The sequence below is a fragment of the Pimephales promelas genome, chromosome 16 (assembly GCF_988280905.1).
Source record: "Pimephales promelas chromosome 16, fPimPro1.hap1.1, whole genome shotgun sequence".
NCBI lineage: Eukaryota > Metazoa > Chordata > Actinopteri > Cypriniformes > Leuciscidae > Pimephales > Pimephales promelas.
Window position 1 is genome coordinate 19162187 of NC_142784.1, and position 19359 is coordinate 19181545.

A 19359-nucleotide genomic window follows, 5' to 3' on the forward strand; every position below is an offset into this window, starting at 1 on the left:
TTTTTTTTTTTTTTTTGCTTGAGAGATCAAAGGCGAGGGTTTTAGCATTCCTCTGAATAAGCTTTTAGCTTAACAACACAGGGCAATTTAGATCTCTTGCCGGCCAAGACAAAAGCTTCCATGGATCTGTTAGCTGATATTCTAGTGCCTATTGTTGCCCTTGAACCTGATAAATTTGACAGGGCCCAAGAGAATGGACATTGTGATTCCACAAAGCTCTCCTTCAATAACCGAGGGGCTAATCTCCTTCGCCTGATACCGTATTAATAACCTTTTAATTAAAACAGAAAGCGACATTGAACAAGGACTAAGCTGCCCCATGCTGGGAAGTATAACGAGAATCAATATGAATACTCGCAGACTATACGAAAGGACGTTCGAAAGAGAGGCTCCTGTGAAGTGAACAATGTCACAAAAGGCAAATAGTGAGGAACAAAAATATTTGCTTATCAAAGGATTCGAAAGGACCAAAGCTAAACAATGCATCAAAGCGTTTAGTATAAGTGTATTTCAAATTATTCGTATTCGATTTTATTCGATTTTATTCTATTTATTAATGACTTTTATTTAAAAAAAAGTCTTGTTTATCTTTTATTCATTGATATCTGTGTTAATTTAATCGTCTTTAATCGTTATATTCCTTATGTTGCATGATTATTCATTGACATGCTAATTTCTTTACGTACAGTATATTCTGATGTTTAATGTTTGTTTAATCTATCTATAAATTACAGGAACGTTTGTCTGTTTGTCTGTCTGTTAATCCAATATCTCTCGAACCGTTAGTCCGATAGATTTCAAACTTGATTTAGAAAATGCAAAAGATATCGGTAAAAGAAGCACACATTGAAGTTTTGGTTTAAAAATAAATATTCTGACATTATAGAGGGTTGTGGCCTAAAAATTGTGGTTTAAAAATAAGTATTAAGTCAGCTACACGGGTTACTTCTGAAGTAACCAAGTAGCGATTCTTTTTGAGAAATGTAGCGATTCTTTGCAAGGTTGTTATTATGCATTTATTAAAATGTAATTATACATTTATTACAATGTAATTATACATTAGTGTTATTACATATTTGTTAAATTATTATTATACATTTATTCTTTTTTTAAAGTCGCGATTCTTTTTGGAAAAAGTAGCGATTCTTTTTGAAAAAGTAGATTCTTTTTTTTTAAGTAGCAATTCTTTTCGAAACACTTAACACTTTCCTGTGTAATAGTAGCCTAAGCTATTCAGAAACTCAAACATACCAAACCAACAATTACTAAAAACACACAAAAACTGATTTTGCACAGGCATTGCACTAGATATTTTGAAATGCAAGTTCTTTTGTGTCTCTTCTGGGGTTTGTTCTGGGCGTGTTTTCCATCAGAATTGATGATGTGATGCTCTTTCGTATCAAAATATGTTTGCAAGATCTGCAATATTCCCTTAAAGGTCTTATAAGGACCATGGTGACCTAAGAAGACCTGCTAGGGTAGCCTACATTTTTGTCCTGAGTGCATCATTAAATGGTTGCAAGAGACATTTGAAGAACTTAAATAGGTTTTTTCGCTAGTCCCCTCCTGTTAGGCACAGCATACAATTTTTATTTTCAGAATACTCTAGGTTTCTTCTTTTTTTTGCTGGTAGAGGTATCCAAAAACTGTAACAAAGGGCGTGGCTTGATAATGCTGTGAAGGAGCGTGGAATGATGCGAGGTGTCGTCTTCACCTCCACTGCCGATGAAACTCAATCCGCGGGACTCACAAACCATGTTCATGGGTGAGGTAATGAAATAAAGTTTTATAGCTGTTACGTTCGATCACATTTTTATTTGCAAGTAACGTAATGTCACACTGTTAAATTACTACTCGAACATGTCACTTTATTTGTCGAATTAAATGGTAGGGTAACGCAGCACAGGTTTATGTGTTTAAAACAATCACACTAAAAGTTGACTTATAACACATAGTGTATTTAATTACACTGCCATTTACTCTTTTAGCAAACTTGTTAAACAATGTTAGGACATGACACTGATATTGATCCTTATTTTATTACTACTTTTGTCCAAAACTCTTCTTGGGTCATTTGATTCACCCGCACCTTTTATGTTTCTTGGTGTCATCTCTGGCGACAAAACCTACTCAAACCTACTGAGATAATGACAAATTATGGTCCATGAAGACTGACTGAAAAGGGAGAATGAAAAAGGAAACAACATGATTTATAGTCAGGAAATGTGAAATGCTCTGATAAAGATGTGGTTGCTACAGTCTGAGTCTGCAAAACCTGCTTAGGAAAGCTGCTTGTCTGTCCTCAGCCGTGCCTGGCACACAGGGGTCATGACCTGGTCATGAATCGCTTCTATCAGCTCCTTGCTGGGACAGGAGGGGAGGGGAGCCGTGAGCGCTTTTGATCTCGGTTGGCTAGTCAAGCAGCATGGGTAAGATATCTCCTGCAGGTCAGGCTCTGTGGGAACGGGGCTGAGGGCAGGTCAAGAGCACAGTTCTATTTTTCCTCTTCACCGAGACTCTGTTGAGCTCCTGTAGTGTTGCCTCAGACATGTTGGGTTAGAAGTACACTCGGCTATAAATTTGGAAGGTGTTCATTTATGCATCTAGAGCATCTTGGTCAGTGTAGCCCCCATAGAGGACCGCAACAATTATTTTACTTGCTATTGTTATCAAAACAGGTAGTATAAGGAGGAGTGGACATTCTCATTCTAACAAGCATTTGAATGGATTTTATTTATTCATTATAAATTCATACTTTTATTTAGGAAGGATGCATTAAATTGATTAAAAAAAAAAACACATATGTATGTTGACATGTGTAAGCTGTCCGCCATATTGGAAATCCACTTGAGAGGAAGTTAACCGTTTATCTACAACCTATTTATTCACATTTATGAATATTTGTATCTGCAATAAACATTAGCAGATGATTTTTACTGCATTTAGTTAATTATTAATGTGATAATTCTGCATATTGAGTTATACATAAAAAGACAAACAAGCACATTCTCACACCTGACAGGTTATCCCATTTCATCAGGAATTTATAGCTCTGTGCTTTTTACAGCCTTAGGCAGCACAATGCTGTGACATTTTCACTGTGATAATTTTGATGATTATTGCTTACAGTAATTAAAATCGGGGGTTTTCATAAGCTGCAACCCATAATCATCAAAATTATAACAAATAAAGGCTTGAAATATCTCACTTTGCATGTAATGAGTCTATATAATATATTAGTTTCACCTTTTAAGTTGAATTACTGAAATGAGCTTTTGCACGATATTCAAATTTTTCAAGTTTCACTTGTGTAGCAATTTATCTGTTCAGTGAAATACCTTACTCACCTGTTGAGTAATAAAAACACCTCTCCCCATCGCTTTTACAACATTTCAAAATCAAAGCCAATGTTGATTCTGGTTTTATTACGAGCTCTGTTGTGTTCTCTTCTTGGCACATACTCTCCTCTACTTGGCGTTATTTTAAAAGGGCGAGTCCCCAGAGGTAGTTTGGAGACTAAGAGTATGTTTACATGACACCTTTTTCATGAAAACTTTTTATTCACTTTTTGGCCGTTCATTTATACATAAAAAAATCTTGAACTCAAACTTGATCTTTTCCTACTATTTTTAAATTGCTGTACTATAGTTACTGTCTTTGTATTGTCAGCAAAAAGTGAGAAGTCATACAAAGGCAAAAGGCAGTAACTTCCACATTATCAATATTTAGTTGCTGATCACCATTAACAAAATCATAGGCACACCTGTATAAAATCTAGTTAGCATGGCACTTATTTTGTATGATTTACAATTATTTATAGCCATCTACTTATTGCTATTCTGTGCTTTGGTTGCAATCTGAATCAACTCTGTATCCTTCGGGATCGACAAACATGTATTTAAAGTAACACCAGGTAGTTTTTGCTCTCGGGGTCCCCCTACAGTTGGGAAACAGTATTGTCCTCTACTACTGTCGTAAACTCTGTCATCCTACATGAACGTGCATTTGTTGACAACCATGATAGCCCTGAACACTGTAGGAGGAGGTCACACTGAGGGTGTTCTGCTTAAGTCGCGTAAAATGTCTTCATCCCAGGTACAGTGGCATATAATTCAGCATGAATATGAATATAATTTCATGGGTTTTATTTTTTTTTTTTAAACAAATGATTGCGACGCTCACGTTTACAAGCCAGCATCATTAGCCTAGTCTATTGTTGTACCGTTTTACTAAATCTACAGTATATGATGCTTCAATGCAATGTTTGAGTGGTAGATAATAACCATATATCGTCAATATTATAATATCAAGCTACCATAAATGAATCTGCAAATTTTTCAAATCGATTTGCATTATAGCTTGAGGCAAGAAAAATAAACGAATATCACAGACATGTTAGGCATCCTAAAATATGATTTTGTACATCTTATATATTTACTTGCAAGAATGTAGCCCCTACCAAACTCGTACACGCCGTTTAGAAGTTAAAACACCAGTTAACTTCATTTTGAATATAAATGGAGGATAAGATGGCTTCCATAACATAGTAAGGCAGACAAAAAAACAAAAAACAAAGAGATAGTATGCAAGCAATATAACGTACTTACTAGTCCAAAAGCACGCAGCAAGTACGCATCGGTTGGCCCCCCTCCTCCTTCAGCTCATGCCAGAAAACGCTGGTTCAAAGTTGATCCTCGTTCTGCCTTTAACGCGATCACTTTCTCTTTTTCTCTTTTTGCTTTGCTCCAATAAAAGCTTTGCTTTCTTGTTTTTCTGTGCTGCTTCGGCCATGACTATAACATTTTAAGGAAGTGGGGTGGTGGTGGAAGTAACGTATATGCCGTCAAGCAGTCGAATTTTGTAGTTCTCTTTGTTTGCCGGTTACTACCCAAAACCCGACATTTAAAAGTACGATCAAAAACACTACAGACCCCGTCAGGCTATGGCAGACGTGTCATTCAACCTATTGTAAGTCGATGTACCATCACAAGAGACTTGGAAATATATTATGAAGGTTGAAAAGTTCCCTGGTGTTGCTTTAACGGTTTCCTTAATAAACACTACTTCAATGTACCAGATTAAAGAACATCTTTGTACATCTTTAAGTCTAACAAAAAATAACCTGCCAATGTGTGTGTGAGTGTTTGTGTGTATAGTCACAGCGCTGACAGATGAATGATGCTGGTAACCCTGGACTGCAGGCTTGATGAGCCCAGGAATTGCATAGGGCGCATTTCACCCAAACCTCCACCGCATTTCATCCAAACCACTTTATTTAAAACACTGGCAGAGACATCTATGTCAGTCTTTCTTTTCATGCCCTAGTTATGCTTTAAAAACATTAAAGTAAAGAACATTCTTAGTTATATTCATGTAAGAGGATGGTTGTTGAAACAATCATACTGTTAAAACTGCTTTATAAATGAAGGTGACTTAACTTGACCCTTCCTAACCCTGTCAGCCAATATTTAGCTAGCAGTTTAAGCATAGTGGTTTGAAATTAGCTAGGGTAGCTAATTGAAATTAGCTTAGCATTATTATGCATTATCTAGCATCACATATTGCCTAAGGAACTACTATTTAATAATATAACTCTTTATCTTCAATAGTACAGATACTAAACAAAATAGTCTTGGTCAAAATGTTTACTTTCTGACCTCAAAATCTGTTTTTTTTTCTCTGTATATTCTGCATTTGCCTGTTTTCAGCCTTGAAAATCACCTTGCGTGAGTTAGATAGGAAGTAGGAAAAAAACTGAAGTGATCACATGACTCCTATCTTATGTAATTGGTGAAATTGATGGTGTTACAACTCTCCCCATGTTACAACCATCGCCAGTATCCCCTATTTTGAACTTTAAAGTTACATTATTTTTACTCTATTTTTGATCTAATAAATGCAGCCTTGGTGAGCATGAAATACTTCTTTCAAAAACATTAAAACCAACCTCAAACTTATGATTTGAACTAGTATCTACAAATCCTAGATTTTGATTTGATAGGGTCTTTCATCTGAAGGAAATTGGTAATTAATGTGAAATTCACTTTTGAAGACATATCTGGCACAGTTCCTATTTATCAATCTTCTAGTGCAATACACCAGCTTACGTCATTGAAAACTAATACACGAACCAGCTCAGAAGACGAGCATCATGCTGGAATCAGTGTGTGGTCTTATACATTGACGCTTACTCTTCCCTTCACAGTGTCTCTTGACAGTACAGGCTTTTTAGCTCTGGATATCGTCAAGCATTAAGTGGCTGAGAGTAATGGGATACATTCTGGGCAAGCGGTAGAAGCCCAGCACTTTATGAGAGGTGAAACCAGGACAATGAGAGCCGTTCCTCAGTGCTGTGTTTACATTTAAACCACACCTGCTTCCTCCACACAACTCGGAATGTCACAGCACTCCTTCTCAGAGCGTTGCGGAGAAGTCAGGGAGTTTATTCGACTGATTTCTGGAAGGATAGTCCAATAGAAGCTTTTTCTAGAGGTATATGCCTGAGACTTAATCAACACCTAGAATCCAGGTGACATGAACCTGTGCACACTCAATTTGTCATGTGCAATGTTTCAAATGAGGCATATCCAGAGGATTTTTTTTGTCATATATTAGCAAGTCTCTAAGTAAATTACTGAGATTTAGAAATGCTCATTGATTGCTTGAGTTCTGCAGGTAATTTGCCTCTTCAAATCATTCAATTTTGACTGCTTTATGCCCTTATCATTGACTAATCATATTGGTTCTGCACTGCAAACTGCAGAACCATAAAAATGCAATGACATAGCAAGCACAGAATACTGAGCTAGTGTGGGAACACTTTGAGGATTTTGGTGCCACCTAGAGTCCAATTACATTTATGCATCAGAAACCACGTGATGAACAAAGGATGTAATTCAATAAAACGAGATACAATTAAATCATTCGAACAAGAATACTGAGACTACACATGATCTTAAATCTAATCTTACTTGTCATAGCACTGTTATTAGGTAAAACGCAGTATGTGAATGGTTGTTAAAAAGTATGATGAAATTCCTATTACTGGCAAAGGAACCTTTCTCAAGAGACTTACAGGGAAAGTGACACCAGTCTACATCCTGCAATTAAAAATATCACATGATTTTTAGGAATAAGGGAAATCAAAAAGTGAAGTTAACATTTATCCCCTCTCGGAATCAACATCAATTTGATGTTGCTAATAAATGTAATGGGTGTTTCTTTGACTAAGAGCTCTTTTGGACCCTAAAAAATATACAAAACACTTTTAGATATACCTTTAATCTACTAACAACAGCAAATATCTATCCATCACAATTATTAATTCTGTAATTTCTGTTTTTCCCTAAAATCTTTTTCCCACCACATCTCAAATTATTATGGCAGGAACATTTTAAACTTTAAAAAAAAAATAATAATAATTATCAACCACTAAACCAATTGTGTTAAAATTAATGTCTAAGGTAGTATTTTGTGCAACCTAAATACAGAACAAAAAACAATTGTCACACTTTTTGAACATTTTGATACATTACATCTTATGAAGCGCAATAAAAAAAAAATATTATCAACATAAGTGAACGTGATAATGTGATATGTGTAGAAAGAATCTATTTGAGTATGTGATCTCAAGAGTCTCCTTAGTAAACAAATAACAATAAATGCAAAAACTAATTTAACAGAGAGATTGTGTATCGATGTTAATATCAGCACTGCCTTATTTCAGCCAGAATGAAAAACAGGTCCCAATGCTTCTTAAGTCTTCTAAGGGACTAAGGGAATTTGCTTTACATTTTTCAACTACAGCTCAAAAAGAAGAAGAAGAAGAAAAGAGAACTGTTGCAATGGTTTTAAAGTTCAATTAAAAAAAGGAAAAAGTATAAATCAAGTAAATCTTTCTTAAATAAAAAGTGGATAGCTTTGCTCATGCTTTTCACATATTAATGTAAGTCATATTTTAATAATTATTGCTATTGTTTTGTTATTGAGGCTGCTGCCTGCTGTTATTGTGATTACCATTTTTAAAAGTCATTTTACAATAAGCAGAACTTCCTGAAGTTTAAAGAAAGCATATGGAATGATCATTTGAGCACTACAGACACCATACTCTCACTTCCCACTACATTTTCTCAAGTGATCCAGACATCACAAGATCCGTCAGACTCTCCACATTTACCTTAGCGCCCTGTCTTTGAGCACTGTTTGACAGAGGAGCCCAGTTTATCCGCGAGAAGAAACGGGCTGAGGTGGCAATACTGGAAAAATGAAAACAATGATTAAAAGTAATTCCTTTAATTGCTTCTATTAAAAAAGAAATATAACTTGTAAATTAAACCTTATTTACCAAAAAGATAATGAATAAGCTATGTGCACAAGACAGCACATTTACCTGAGGAGTAGTTCCGCTCTGGTTTGGATCTGGAGTGTCTAACATCGTAATATTGAAGTCTGTAGAGAAACGTGTGTTCTTGAGGATGGCGGCCATCTCTGCATCCACCTCCACTGGGACATTCGCCTGAAATCGAATTAGCAAAACCGACCACTGAATAGCCCAAGTCATACTAACATATCAAGAAAAAGAAAATAAGTAGAAGGTTACCTTGAAAGAATGAGAGGCATCAAACTCAAACCAGTCAGCACAGTCAGGCACGGTTCCTTTATATGTGACCAGAGCTTTGCTCTTGATGGAGTTTTCAGGCAGTTTAAAGATCCGGTAAGTTCCAGATGCGTATTTAACATCACCTATGATACGTCCCAGGTCATAGCATCACTAGTTAGAATTTAAAGCATCTGCCTGAATCCACGTTACATAAAAGTTCAATGACACATGAAAACAAGCTATAATGCTAGCACATACACAAACAAATTAAGAAAAAAAAATTAAACAAGTGGGTTACCAGTCTTTTTTTGAAGTTCAGGATTGTGAACCACAATGTGACTGCCTGCAACCATGTGGGGAGTGCTGAAGCCTATGTCCTTCATCAGAGCAATGAGATCTCGCCAGTAGAGGGCGCCAGCCATTCCCTCACCTGATAGTAGCAAGCACTCATTTCAATCCACTTCTTTGGGCCAATCAAATTCTCTTTTACATGGATGAGACACATTTCATAAGTTGGTGAAGAATACAATTTCAATTAAATGTGTTTCAATGTGGACCAGGGTTATATATAGTATGTATATACTGTAAAAATGTATATGATCAATAAGTTATGACAACATATGTTTTTACAACTCATCAAAATAAGCGATTTTAACTATTTAATAATACTATTTAATAATTTGTACAAGACGACTCATTTTCAATATGTAATTCAAGTTGATTGTACTTAAAAAAATTAAGGAAACAATGTTTTTAACTAGTTGCCAAGTAAGCATTTCTCAATTTAATTTCATTTAATGTACGAAAATGACAAACTAGATTTGAAATAATTTGATAAAAAACTAAATTGACATTTATAGAAAATAGACATATAAACATTTTAACTAGAATCAAATAAAAAAAAAAACGATTTGGAATATTAATACAATTTTTATTATATTTATCTGAATTATTAGTCTGGGAAAACCTAGACAACTTCCGGCAAATTTAGATTTGCTCTGCAAGTTAGTCTGGCAAAGAGCTCATTCAAACTCATTTCCAATCTGTCAATCACGGCACCAATCAGAAACGTTGGGGCGGGCTTTACACGATGACGACAGCACAGCGACGGTGAAGCAGATTTTGTACATTCACAAAGGGGTATGACGGTTATAGTTGAACACCGTCATTTGAACTCTATAACTGCCAAAACCATGTTATTAAAATATTTTTTTCACAAACATTTTTTTATCATAGAGAATGTTTAAATACTAATATCAGCTTACGAGGGAAACGGAGGCCGAGTTAGTGGTGCTTCAGAGACTGCTGCTACCATAGATATTTATATAAAGGCTAGATGTGTTACGGCGGAGTTTCCATTGTCATCAACGGCGGCCATCTTGTCACAGACAAGCTGATGTAAAATGAGTGGTCAGCACGAACACAAATACTCTTATCTCGTTGAAATCTTGATAGATTTACAAACGGTTTGGTTTCTTACAAACGTTATTAACGTGGCTATAATTATCTGGATGATTATTTATTTATATACTTTTTATTCATAAGTATGCAGTGTCATAACTACATCTCTGACGTTTATAACAAACCGTTTGAAAATCTGTAGAAAATTGAGCAAGTTATGGTCATTTAAATAGTACATGTACCATCAACACAATGTTACGAGTGAGCGAGCTACCTGTGACAAGATGGCCGCCAAGTGCAGACGTTAATCTCCATTGGCCAGCAGCGTGGACGACATATCTACCCTTTATATATATACATATCTATGGCTGCTACTGCTGGAGATGATTCGGGAGAAGTCTGTGCACCTTTACTGATCAGAGCGCGACACGGAGTAAAGCCTTGTTTATACTCGACGCATCTGTACGAGCGTGAAGGTGCGCGGCAAAAATGACGCGTTCTGTGAGCAAGACCCATAGACATATACACTAGACCTCACCTTGGATACGGCAGTTCTTTAGAACGAATGCGTCAATAGAGCCGCCATCTTGAAACAGGGGAGCCCCTCCACTTTAATGCATCAGCGTCAATGTAGTAGACACAGGTCTAACGCAAATAAAATCACCATAAATTATCATGAATGCGATTTTTCTTGTTTTTTTGGTTTGTTCCAACGGTCAGACATGTATTTATCATTGATTCCAGAAAGAAAAAAAAATTAACATTTTTTTTTTTTTTTTTAAAAACATTCTTCCTAGTTCAGATTTCATCCGTAAACTTCATACGCTGCACAAAAGTCCGCCACCATCAATGAATTCGAAGTAAAGGCAGAGATAGCAGCGTTACCTAGCTACTTCCTATGACAAGACCCCTGTTCCAAGATGGCGGCGGTTTTGACGCATGCTTAGAACCCCCAGGTGAGGTCTAGTGTATATGTCTATGAGCAAGACCGACCCCATTCCCCTTGGCTATGTGCACGGCTTTTTTTGTAGCGGCGCCACGTCCAAGGATGAACGACTTCAAGCCGAATCTGCCCGAGCATGTGCGTCTCACCCATAGACAGTCATTATTTTCCCCTCTTAATAAATCTTAACTCTAAACAGCCCCCAAACAAGGAATGCACGTTCAAAAATTTAACAGATCAGAGAATGTCAGAAAACAAAAAGAAATCAAGTTTACCCCACAGAACTGGATCTTCTTTGAAAGAGTCTGGAACTACTTTGCTTGCATAGATGTCACTGTAGTACAACTCTCCACCCTCCTATGAGATCATTCATGTGGGAAACATAGCTTTTGTAAGTGCAAGACTTCGTAAAGGGTTTTGTTGCATAAACAGAAGAATGAAGGGAAATTATCAGTAGCTATATGATGGAAATATCTCACCTTTAGAACTTTGAAAGCTTCACTTATCACAGTTCTCTTATCTGGGCACAGGCATATTACACAATTTGACCTAGAAAAAATAATTGGCCTTTTTTTACAACTTTTGCGCAGGCAGATTAATGATCTACAAATCATGGAAAACATCATGACCTAAGGGTGTGCATACACAACTACATCCAAAGAGTTGTTCTGTATCCCTGCATCACTGAGCTTCTCCATGTATCCTTTCACAAACACAGTGTTCGCTTTTGAGTATCCAAACTTCTCCTGATGGTACTGGATATATTTTTGCGAAGCAACAATCTTCATTATGGAGCAAACACAAAGGTTAATGGTTGCACTTTTTTCTTTCATATTGATTTACACTTTTCAATTATAGCATTTATACATTGGTTAACACATTCACAGATATTTCGATTTTTTTAACCACCATTTCGTCCGTCATATCCAGGCCAATGACATGACCACTCTCCCCCACCAGTTTACTGAGGACGAAGCAGTCTCTCCCCGATCCACTGCCCAGATCAAGAACCGCACATCCTTCCAGCTTTTCTGGAATCACCAGGCCACAGCCAAAATACCTGCAGATTCATTTTCTGTGCATTACTGTAACAAATCAGGCAAAACTAAAGTTTTAAGGCACAATCTCAGACAGTGCTAATGCTGTACCTCTTGCAAACATCTGGGTGGACTAGTTTCAGGGCTTCACATGCACTCTTGGCCACGGGTCTGGAGGGCATGACACAAGCAGCATTGGTCTGTAAGTCATCTGAAGTCTCCAGCCGAGAGCCATAATAATTCTGGAAGTAATAAAGAGTGAATCTTTTTTTTCTTTTTTTTTGGTAGAAAATATATCAAAAGTAATTATACATACTGTAAAAGTTTATCCAGGAGGGCTTCTTACAACAGCTAGGGGGTCAATTTACTCCAGTAGGGGGTCATCCTACCACTTTTAATATTACATTTTGTAACAACTAAATTAGCAAATGTGTCTATTTCTTTCCCATAATAACACACTGGCTGATGCATCATCATCTGGCACATGCTAAACTTATATTGTCTCTAATTATGTTACTATTTAAAAGAAAATCCACATTGTTCTTAAGGGGGGCATCTTCCACCATGTTACCTTACATATCCAAATGTTTTATTTCTGTAACCCAGGGGGAAACTACAGCGTCGGATATTGCTTAATATTGCATGAATCTAGCTTTTAGCTATTTATTTGTAATATTCCTCGTTTAATGTAACAATTCTGTGAAATCTACAGAAGTAAATTATGGTAGCCTACTTGATGAGGAATATGATTTACACATCTTACAGATAGATGAGCAAAGTGGAATCAACTCTGGTCATGTGACTGAGTTCACATGAAATCAAAACAGCTTGAGATTTTAAGTTTACTTTGTCGACTCTTGTGCAACTCAAACGTAAAAGTAGCTTATATTAGATCATTGGTGTAACCGATGGGATTAATCGCGTCGCTTCATTTGCCATATAAACATCGGGGTAACTTAACACAACGTTGTCACCGCTTACCTTCACGTTTTCGTGAACAGCAGAAGACATGCTATGGAGTTGTGGTTTACGCTGAAAAGCCAGAGTCCGGAGAAGTATGGTAGCGTGCTTCATAAACGCAGTTATGCAAATCAAACGGAATGTAGCTAGTTGTAGTTTCTTGAACGTCTTCGAGTCTGTGCTGTTAAGGATAATGACCCAAAATCTAACGGATTAGTGTAGCTACCGCAAAAAGTAAAACGGACTAAACTTTAATCCTGGGGTAAAGTCCTTGCAGATCCTGGATATATGAATTATCAACGCGTGTTCTATCAGAACTAACCACTAGAGGACGCGGCTGGTCCATAAATTCATGGCACACCTTTCTGCTATTACCATAAATTACAGGCGATTTATTACTAACTATGTTTAATGACTAGTGGGTAGAGGTCCCTTTAAGTGTCTTCCAGACAAATTGTGGAATATTTCACCTTTAGTGTAAGCCTGAACTTATAACCTTAAATAAGTCTGTGATGATTTGTGTCCAGGACAAACATCTGTAATTCTAATAAAGTGTGGAGGCTATCTGAAGTAAACTATGGATGAAGAAGGTGATAATATTGATGTCTTAGCACAGTTAAAAGACAGTAGTGTGAAGAAGAGGCCTGACATGCTAGCTGTGATGAATGCAGACATTGTTACTCTCCCATGTGTGCATGCAACTGGAAAACTCTTCCCACAGTGTCCTGCTTGACATTAAGCAGAATCAGTCAGCTGTGACCTTACTCTGCCCTCAGAGTCCTGAGCCTTTTACCAAACAACAGCCTGTACTTTGATTAAAGGGTGGTCCGTCCAAGTATGTCTGGTTTCACCCCCTTGTAAGCAAATATCTGTGGGACGAGTCTGAAAGGCCTTTGTTGTCAAATACGAGACAATCTCTGTCATAGAGATGAATCGTAGTCATAGTACTTTGACCTCAGGAAATCGACAAAATAAATGGTACACTCTATAACGTATGTATAAACAAATTAATAAACTAAAATTCTAAATAAATGTTTTAATAAAATAATTAATAATGCACATAAATTGGTTTCAACATTACCGTATTTATTTTTAAATATATATTTTATGCTCCTGAATGATTAATAAAGATAATAAACAAATCAATGTACATACATGTAAACATTTATTTTCTTACTCATTTCTGTGCTCCTAAATTATTGTTAATGAATTACCATTGTGTGCGAAATGTTCTACACAAACCAACTTGCCTACACACAGTAGATACAGATTATTTCAAGCCTGTTAAAGGAATTGTATGCTATTTGCACACATTCACGTGGCATCGGGTTTGATAAGTTAACCTGACTCTTTATCAAAGCTCTGTTTTTTTATTCCGTGACCCTTTGTAAGTGCATGACCACTGTACCGCAGACCGAGACATCAAAGCCAGTGTTCTCTGTGCGCCATTTCCACCCCCTTCTGTGTTCTCTGACAAACGAATAGTTGTCAAGCTCCAAAACTTGACCTCGTTCATGGTCCCAGACTTATTTGTTTAATTTCTGTTCCTTTTTTTGTAGTCAAGGCAAGCAAGAGGTTATTGTCAGTTCAAGCCTGACAAACATCTATGCTGGGAAGGGTTCGCTGCCAGACTAAAGGTTATGAGAAGTTGAAGGAAAGGGTAATCTTTGGAAGATCAAATAAAGTGGAAGTCAGAGGAGGGGAATGTGTACAGTGTCACCCAGTCAGCCTTTTCCTCAGCAAACAAAACCCCACTGTTCCACTTTCTGTCCTACTCACATGCACACGTACCATCTCTGAGGTCTTTTTTAACCTCTCCTGCCCTTTTGAACTCCTCAGACCATCTAGTTAAAGCAAGCTATTGCAGCCATTCAAGGTTAGTTATTTCCCTTTTACCACAAGAACAATGTATACCGGGAGAACATCAGATCCTGCTGTTTTTGACTCACTGGGTATGTTCAGAGGGTGTGTGTGTTTGTGTGTGTGTGTGTGTATATATACAGTATATATATATATATATATAGTGTGTGTGTGTGTGTGTTAACTATTTTTCTAGTCTTAGGCCACCAAAGTGAGGACAAATATAGTAAAGTGAAGAAATTTTGGCTGGTCCTCACTCTCTGAGACCCCTGTTTGAATATGCAAAAAAAGCATTAAATTGTATGTGTGCGTATGGTGTGTGTCTTTTAACAGAATATATAATCCTTGGCCTAAAAGAGGCTTGAAAGCCTTCAGATAAAAGTTACTTACATCTACAATACGAGATATTCTCAGCGGTTCATTTCTGCATCGTCTCTCCTCAAAGTGATCTGGCATATCTAATGTGAGATATATGTTCATGTCATTTTCACAGGCATAACTGGGTCACATGAAATCTCTTTGAATCTCGGAATAATCATGATCACAGTCACAGAATTCCCTGTAATGAATCACAAAACAAGCCATATGAGGAAATGAGATAAATTTCACTGCTAAATTTAGTCCTAGTAAAGATGGAGGCACCCCTAGACGCATACTTTGCATTCGTCTGATGTGCTTAAGGTTACAAGGCCTGTTTAAGTGGAGACTTCAGGTATAGGGGGCATGAATGGGCTGTAAAGGAGCCAAGAAGTCATATTCCATTCGAGGAGTTCAGAGAATCATAAATTACAGGTATGATTTAAAATCACCCGCTTAAGCACAAGGGGCATTAGCTATCATCAGCCGAGCACAGCATACTTTTTATGTACTGTTCCACATCGGCGGATACATGCCAACGGTGCAACTTTCTTTGATCCATCAAAAATGCATGCAAGCTCTTGTCCAATTACGAGGAAGAGGATCTGTAAATGTGAAGTGTCCTCCACTTAATCAGTGGCGCTGCTTCTTTACTGACCCTTCCGACAGCACTTTCCAGTTGTTCGGAGCTTTATCATCCCTTCCTTTACAGGCAAAATGATGCCTTTTAAACAAAGCCAAATCGGTTGGTATAACCTGAAACTCCAAAAGCTTTTTTATTATTATTATTTACACTCATGTATAGCACAAACCTCTTTTTGCTTTAAGTTAATCCCATCAGCTCTCACTTCAGCCACCCCCTACCCCCTCACTTTGACACATAAAAGGAGGTGTAAGCCTACATTATATGACCTAGTTTTGGTGAAAAAAAAAAACATAAAAGAAAGCTCATATTCAAAAACAGGCGTGTGTGCTTCTCCCAGCTTTGAGCAGTATTTAAAACCCCTCCCTCTGCTGCCCGTCAACGAAATACTGTATGCCTGGATGTCACTTTTGAGCTCTTAAAAACTGAAGTATTTAGATGTATACGAGAGCAGAAGGTGAGGGAATAGGATTTCTCTCCTCCATTTCCTGAGAAGCAGCAACCATGTAGGCCTGAGGCAGGTTGCTCTTTGTTGCAGAGTGTCCCTTTCTTCCAGAATACCTTTTTACAGTTCACTGATCTGTCTTGATGTTGGCCTCAGTGATGCACGAGGTCATCTCTGTCCTATCACTTCCTCTCATATCTATGTATGTCACTGCAAGTGCAACCGGCAGGAATTAAGGTCATGACTCAGGGACCAGCAGATAAAATTTTAGGTCAACAGCAAAGTTTAGTCAGCCAAAGGAAAGGTTTTTATGCACCACAAACATACTTTTTTTTGTCGTATTGGCGTTTCGTCCAGACGGATCCGGCATTTTGGGACACTGAAACCGTTATTTTATGAAACCGGGTCTTGCTTTTTCGTGTGTACGGCCAATCCGTATATTTTGTGAAACGATGATGTCATCACCTCAGTGTCGACTGCTCGTATTTAATAAATATAAATATAATATAATGCAGCAGAAACTACTGAGTATTGTATGCTCTTGTATTCCTTTATTTATTTTTTACTTGAATGTATTTTTATTTAAATTATATTTTTAGGCCTATACTTTCATTCGTATGCTATGGTGGTGGTCTGTTGTCCGATTTAAGACGTTTCGTATTTTGATAGGGATGGGGATTTAAAGCAAAAACAATATTCGACGATCGATGGGAATTCTTTGATTATGGAGTGCTGAAGTTACGACACCACTTTGTAGGCCAAAACGCGGAAGTGAGTTAACATTTTAGCACTCCCGGTTTCCTCGCTCTAAAGTCTATGGGATTTTTGAATGGGTTTTCACTAAATCGCCTGAAATAAGGTCTGTGGTGAACAAAGCCTCTAATTATTTTCTCGTTTTGATCTATGACATAAAACACACAGTTATAACCTTATTTGCAACTTTATTATGTCTGCTTGTGTTTTTTTTTAAACTTTATATTGGCTTCGAAATGTATACATTTTGCATTAACTTGATAGACAAAACGTGTAAGGGTCTAACTCTTTGTTGAACACAGATCTTATTTTTTTGCGATTTTCCAAAAGTCTATGGGGAAAATGCATAGCTTTTCGATTGAGGGATGCGCCGCTAGCTTCCGAGTTGTCCAACAAAGTGATGTCATCGCTTCGGCACTCTATTACGGCTATTCAAAAAAACATTCCTGTATTATTCCTCCTGTATAATGTTCCACTCTGACATTATATTTCTCTGTAGGTTATTGTAGACCTACATGTTTTATCCATTAAAGTAATGTATTTAGTTTAATATTTATGTTTACATGTTTTTTTTAATCTATGTTGATTATGAAAAGTGAACCGCATGCATGAGTATAATAAGATGCGCAATATATCAGGAGACCTAATTTTGTCCACAGGAAGTTTTGTTTTGTATAAAGCATTTCTTTAAAGCAAATTTTGTTTTGTATAAATTGTATCTTAATTTTAATCAGTGTTTCATCAACCAGTTTACCTTGATTTAAAAAATAAGAAGCAAATATAAGCTATAAGCAATATAATCAGCACATGGACGCGCTGGCACGCTCGTCTCATAAATGAACCGAAACTCGAGAATATATTGAAAATTTATAGAAATCTTGAAATGTCTACTTTTAACAACAATTCAAAACGAAAAGAAACAGCTAACTCTCTTATAGCCTAATCCATGTAGTGCATTAGCCTATTCCATAGGCACGTTCACAATACTGTGAAGTGGCGAGTCAGCATCGACAACTTCATTTTTCAGTCAAGAATGACACACAAAACACTATTAATAAACAATTAAAATGTCTATATTGTACACATTCGTTACTTTTGTACCAGGCAATAACTTGTATAATTATGGTTGTTCAATAAAGTTCTTGGCAAAAAAAAGACAAAAAACCAAAAGAAGCAACTGTGCTTATTATTATAGCCTAGTATTTATTTTACCATCTATAGTAGGGTTTTATGTGCATGCTCAAAGTCTTCTCGGAAGTTTAGTGTATCTCTATGGCAGAATTACAGTGCCACATACTGGTCTGGGATGTATACTACATCGCTTTGAGTCAGTTTCGTGTGTACGCAGATATTTTTCGAGACACTGCCGTGGTTACGGACTTTTTTTTTAGAACGAGGAAAAAATAACATTGGATAGGGAAAGCTCTGACTTCGTGTTGATGTGTCCTTAAATTCTTTTTTGCATGTAAGATCACTTCAGGGTCAAGCACAGGTCTAGAGCCATAATTTATGACAATATAGTAAGAAAATAAAACGACAGTTTATTCTGATTGTGCATTTCAGAACTTTATTCAAAATCTGTGCAAGTAAACACCCAAATGAAATGTATTTTTAGAAATAATGATACACAATAATACTCAGATGTATTGCAGTTAGCCTGCATGAAAACAATATTTTAAAACCAATTGAAGTCTTTGAAGCATCGGTGTAATCCATTTTTGTACTGTACAGTACGGAACATGATTGTTTACCTGTTTGTTTGGTTTTCTCCTTGTAAAAAATAAAATTGAGTAAAAACAAAATAAATATCTTCATATGCACATTTGTTTCAAAAGTTCAAACATTTTGCCCAGCGGCCTATTTCTCATGACAAACATACAGATCATATATATATATAAATATATATATATATATATGCTTAAGACTTTGAATTTCCCCATGTCCAGTAATACATAGGAACCTTCTCATGCATCTGCATGCAACAGGCAGCAGTGTACTCTTAAATATCTGACATAACACAAAATTTTGCAGAACAGATTATCATAGTTTAATCAGGAGACACATGCAAAAGAAGGACAAAAATCATCCTCTAAAGTACATATTCACATGGCATTTACTTTGAAGTCTCTTTAAGAAATTTCAAAACTAAAATGCTTTTCATTCATACAAAATAGCTGTCTTTCATAAAGATTATGCTATGTACATAAATATAGTTTATAACGAGTCTTTAAATTGATGAAAAACAACATGTCAAATGTAAGACTGCAAAACATCACATGAGCAAACATTTCTGTGGGAATGGCCTTAATATCACAAACACTCCCTTTATTAGATCAACATGTCTATTAACTTGACAGACAG

The 19359-nt window shown here is 36.6% G+C and overlaps 1 protein-coding gene across 1 annotated transcript; it reads right to left on the reverse strand.

Moving 5' to 3' along the window:
- Window positions 1–7262: 7262 nt before the first annotated feature.
- On the reverse strand, window positions 7263–13233 carry LOC120473146 (arsenite methyltransferase). The gene is made up of 10 exons (XM_039662835.2): window positions 12962–13233; window positions 12092–12222; window positions 11853–12003; window positions 11589–11725; window positions 11423–11492; window positions 11219–11300; window positions 8898–9029; window positions 8600–8742; window positions 8390–8515; window positions 7263–8255 (listed from the first exon to the last, which is right to left on the reverse strand). The coding sequence occupies exons 1-10, from the start codon at window positions 13052–13054 to the stop codon at window positions 8178–8180; spliced, it is 1143 nt and encodes a 380-aa protein (XP_039518769.2). The 5' UTR covers window positions 13055–13233; the 3' UTR covers window positions 7263–8177.
- Window positions 13234–19359: the final 6126 nt, after the last annotated feature.

What these genes read in the sequence shown, in the direction of transcription:
- LOC120473146 (XM_039662835.2), bottom strand. Translation starts at nt 13,054, where the DNA reads ATGAAGCACGCTACCATACTTCTCCGGACTCTGGCTTTTCAGCGTAAA. An exon ending in AAGCTTTCAAAGTTCTAAAG is followed by an intron (nt 11,301 to 11,422) that starts GTGAGATATTTC and finishes ATGATCTCATAG; the next exon opens with GAGGGTGGAGAGTTGTACTA. An exon ending in ATGCCTCTCATTCTTTCAAG is followed by an intron (nt 8,516 to 8,599) that starts GTAACCTTCTAC and finishes ATTCGATTTCAG; the next exon opens with GCGAATGTCCCAGTGGAGGT.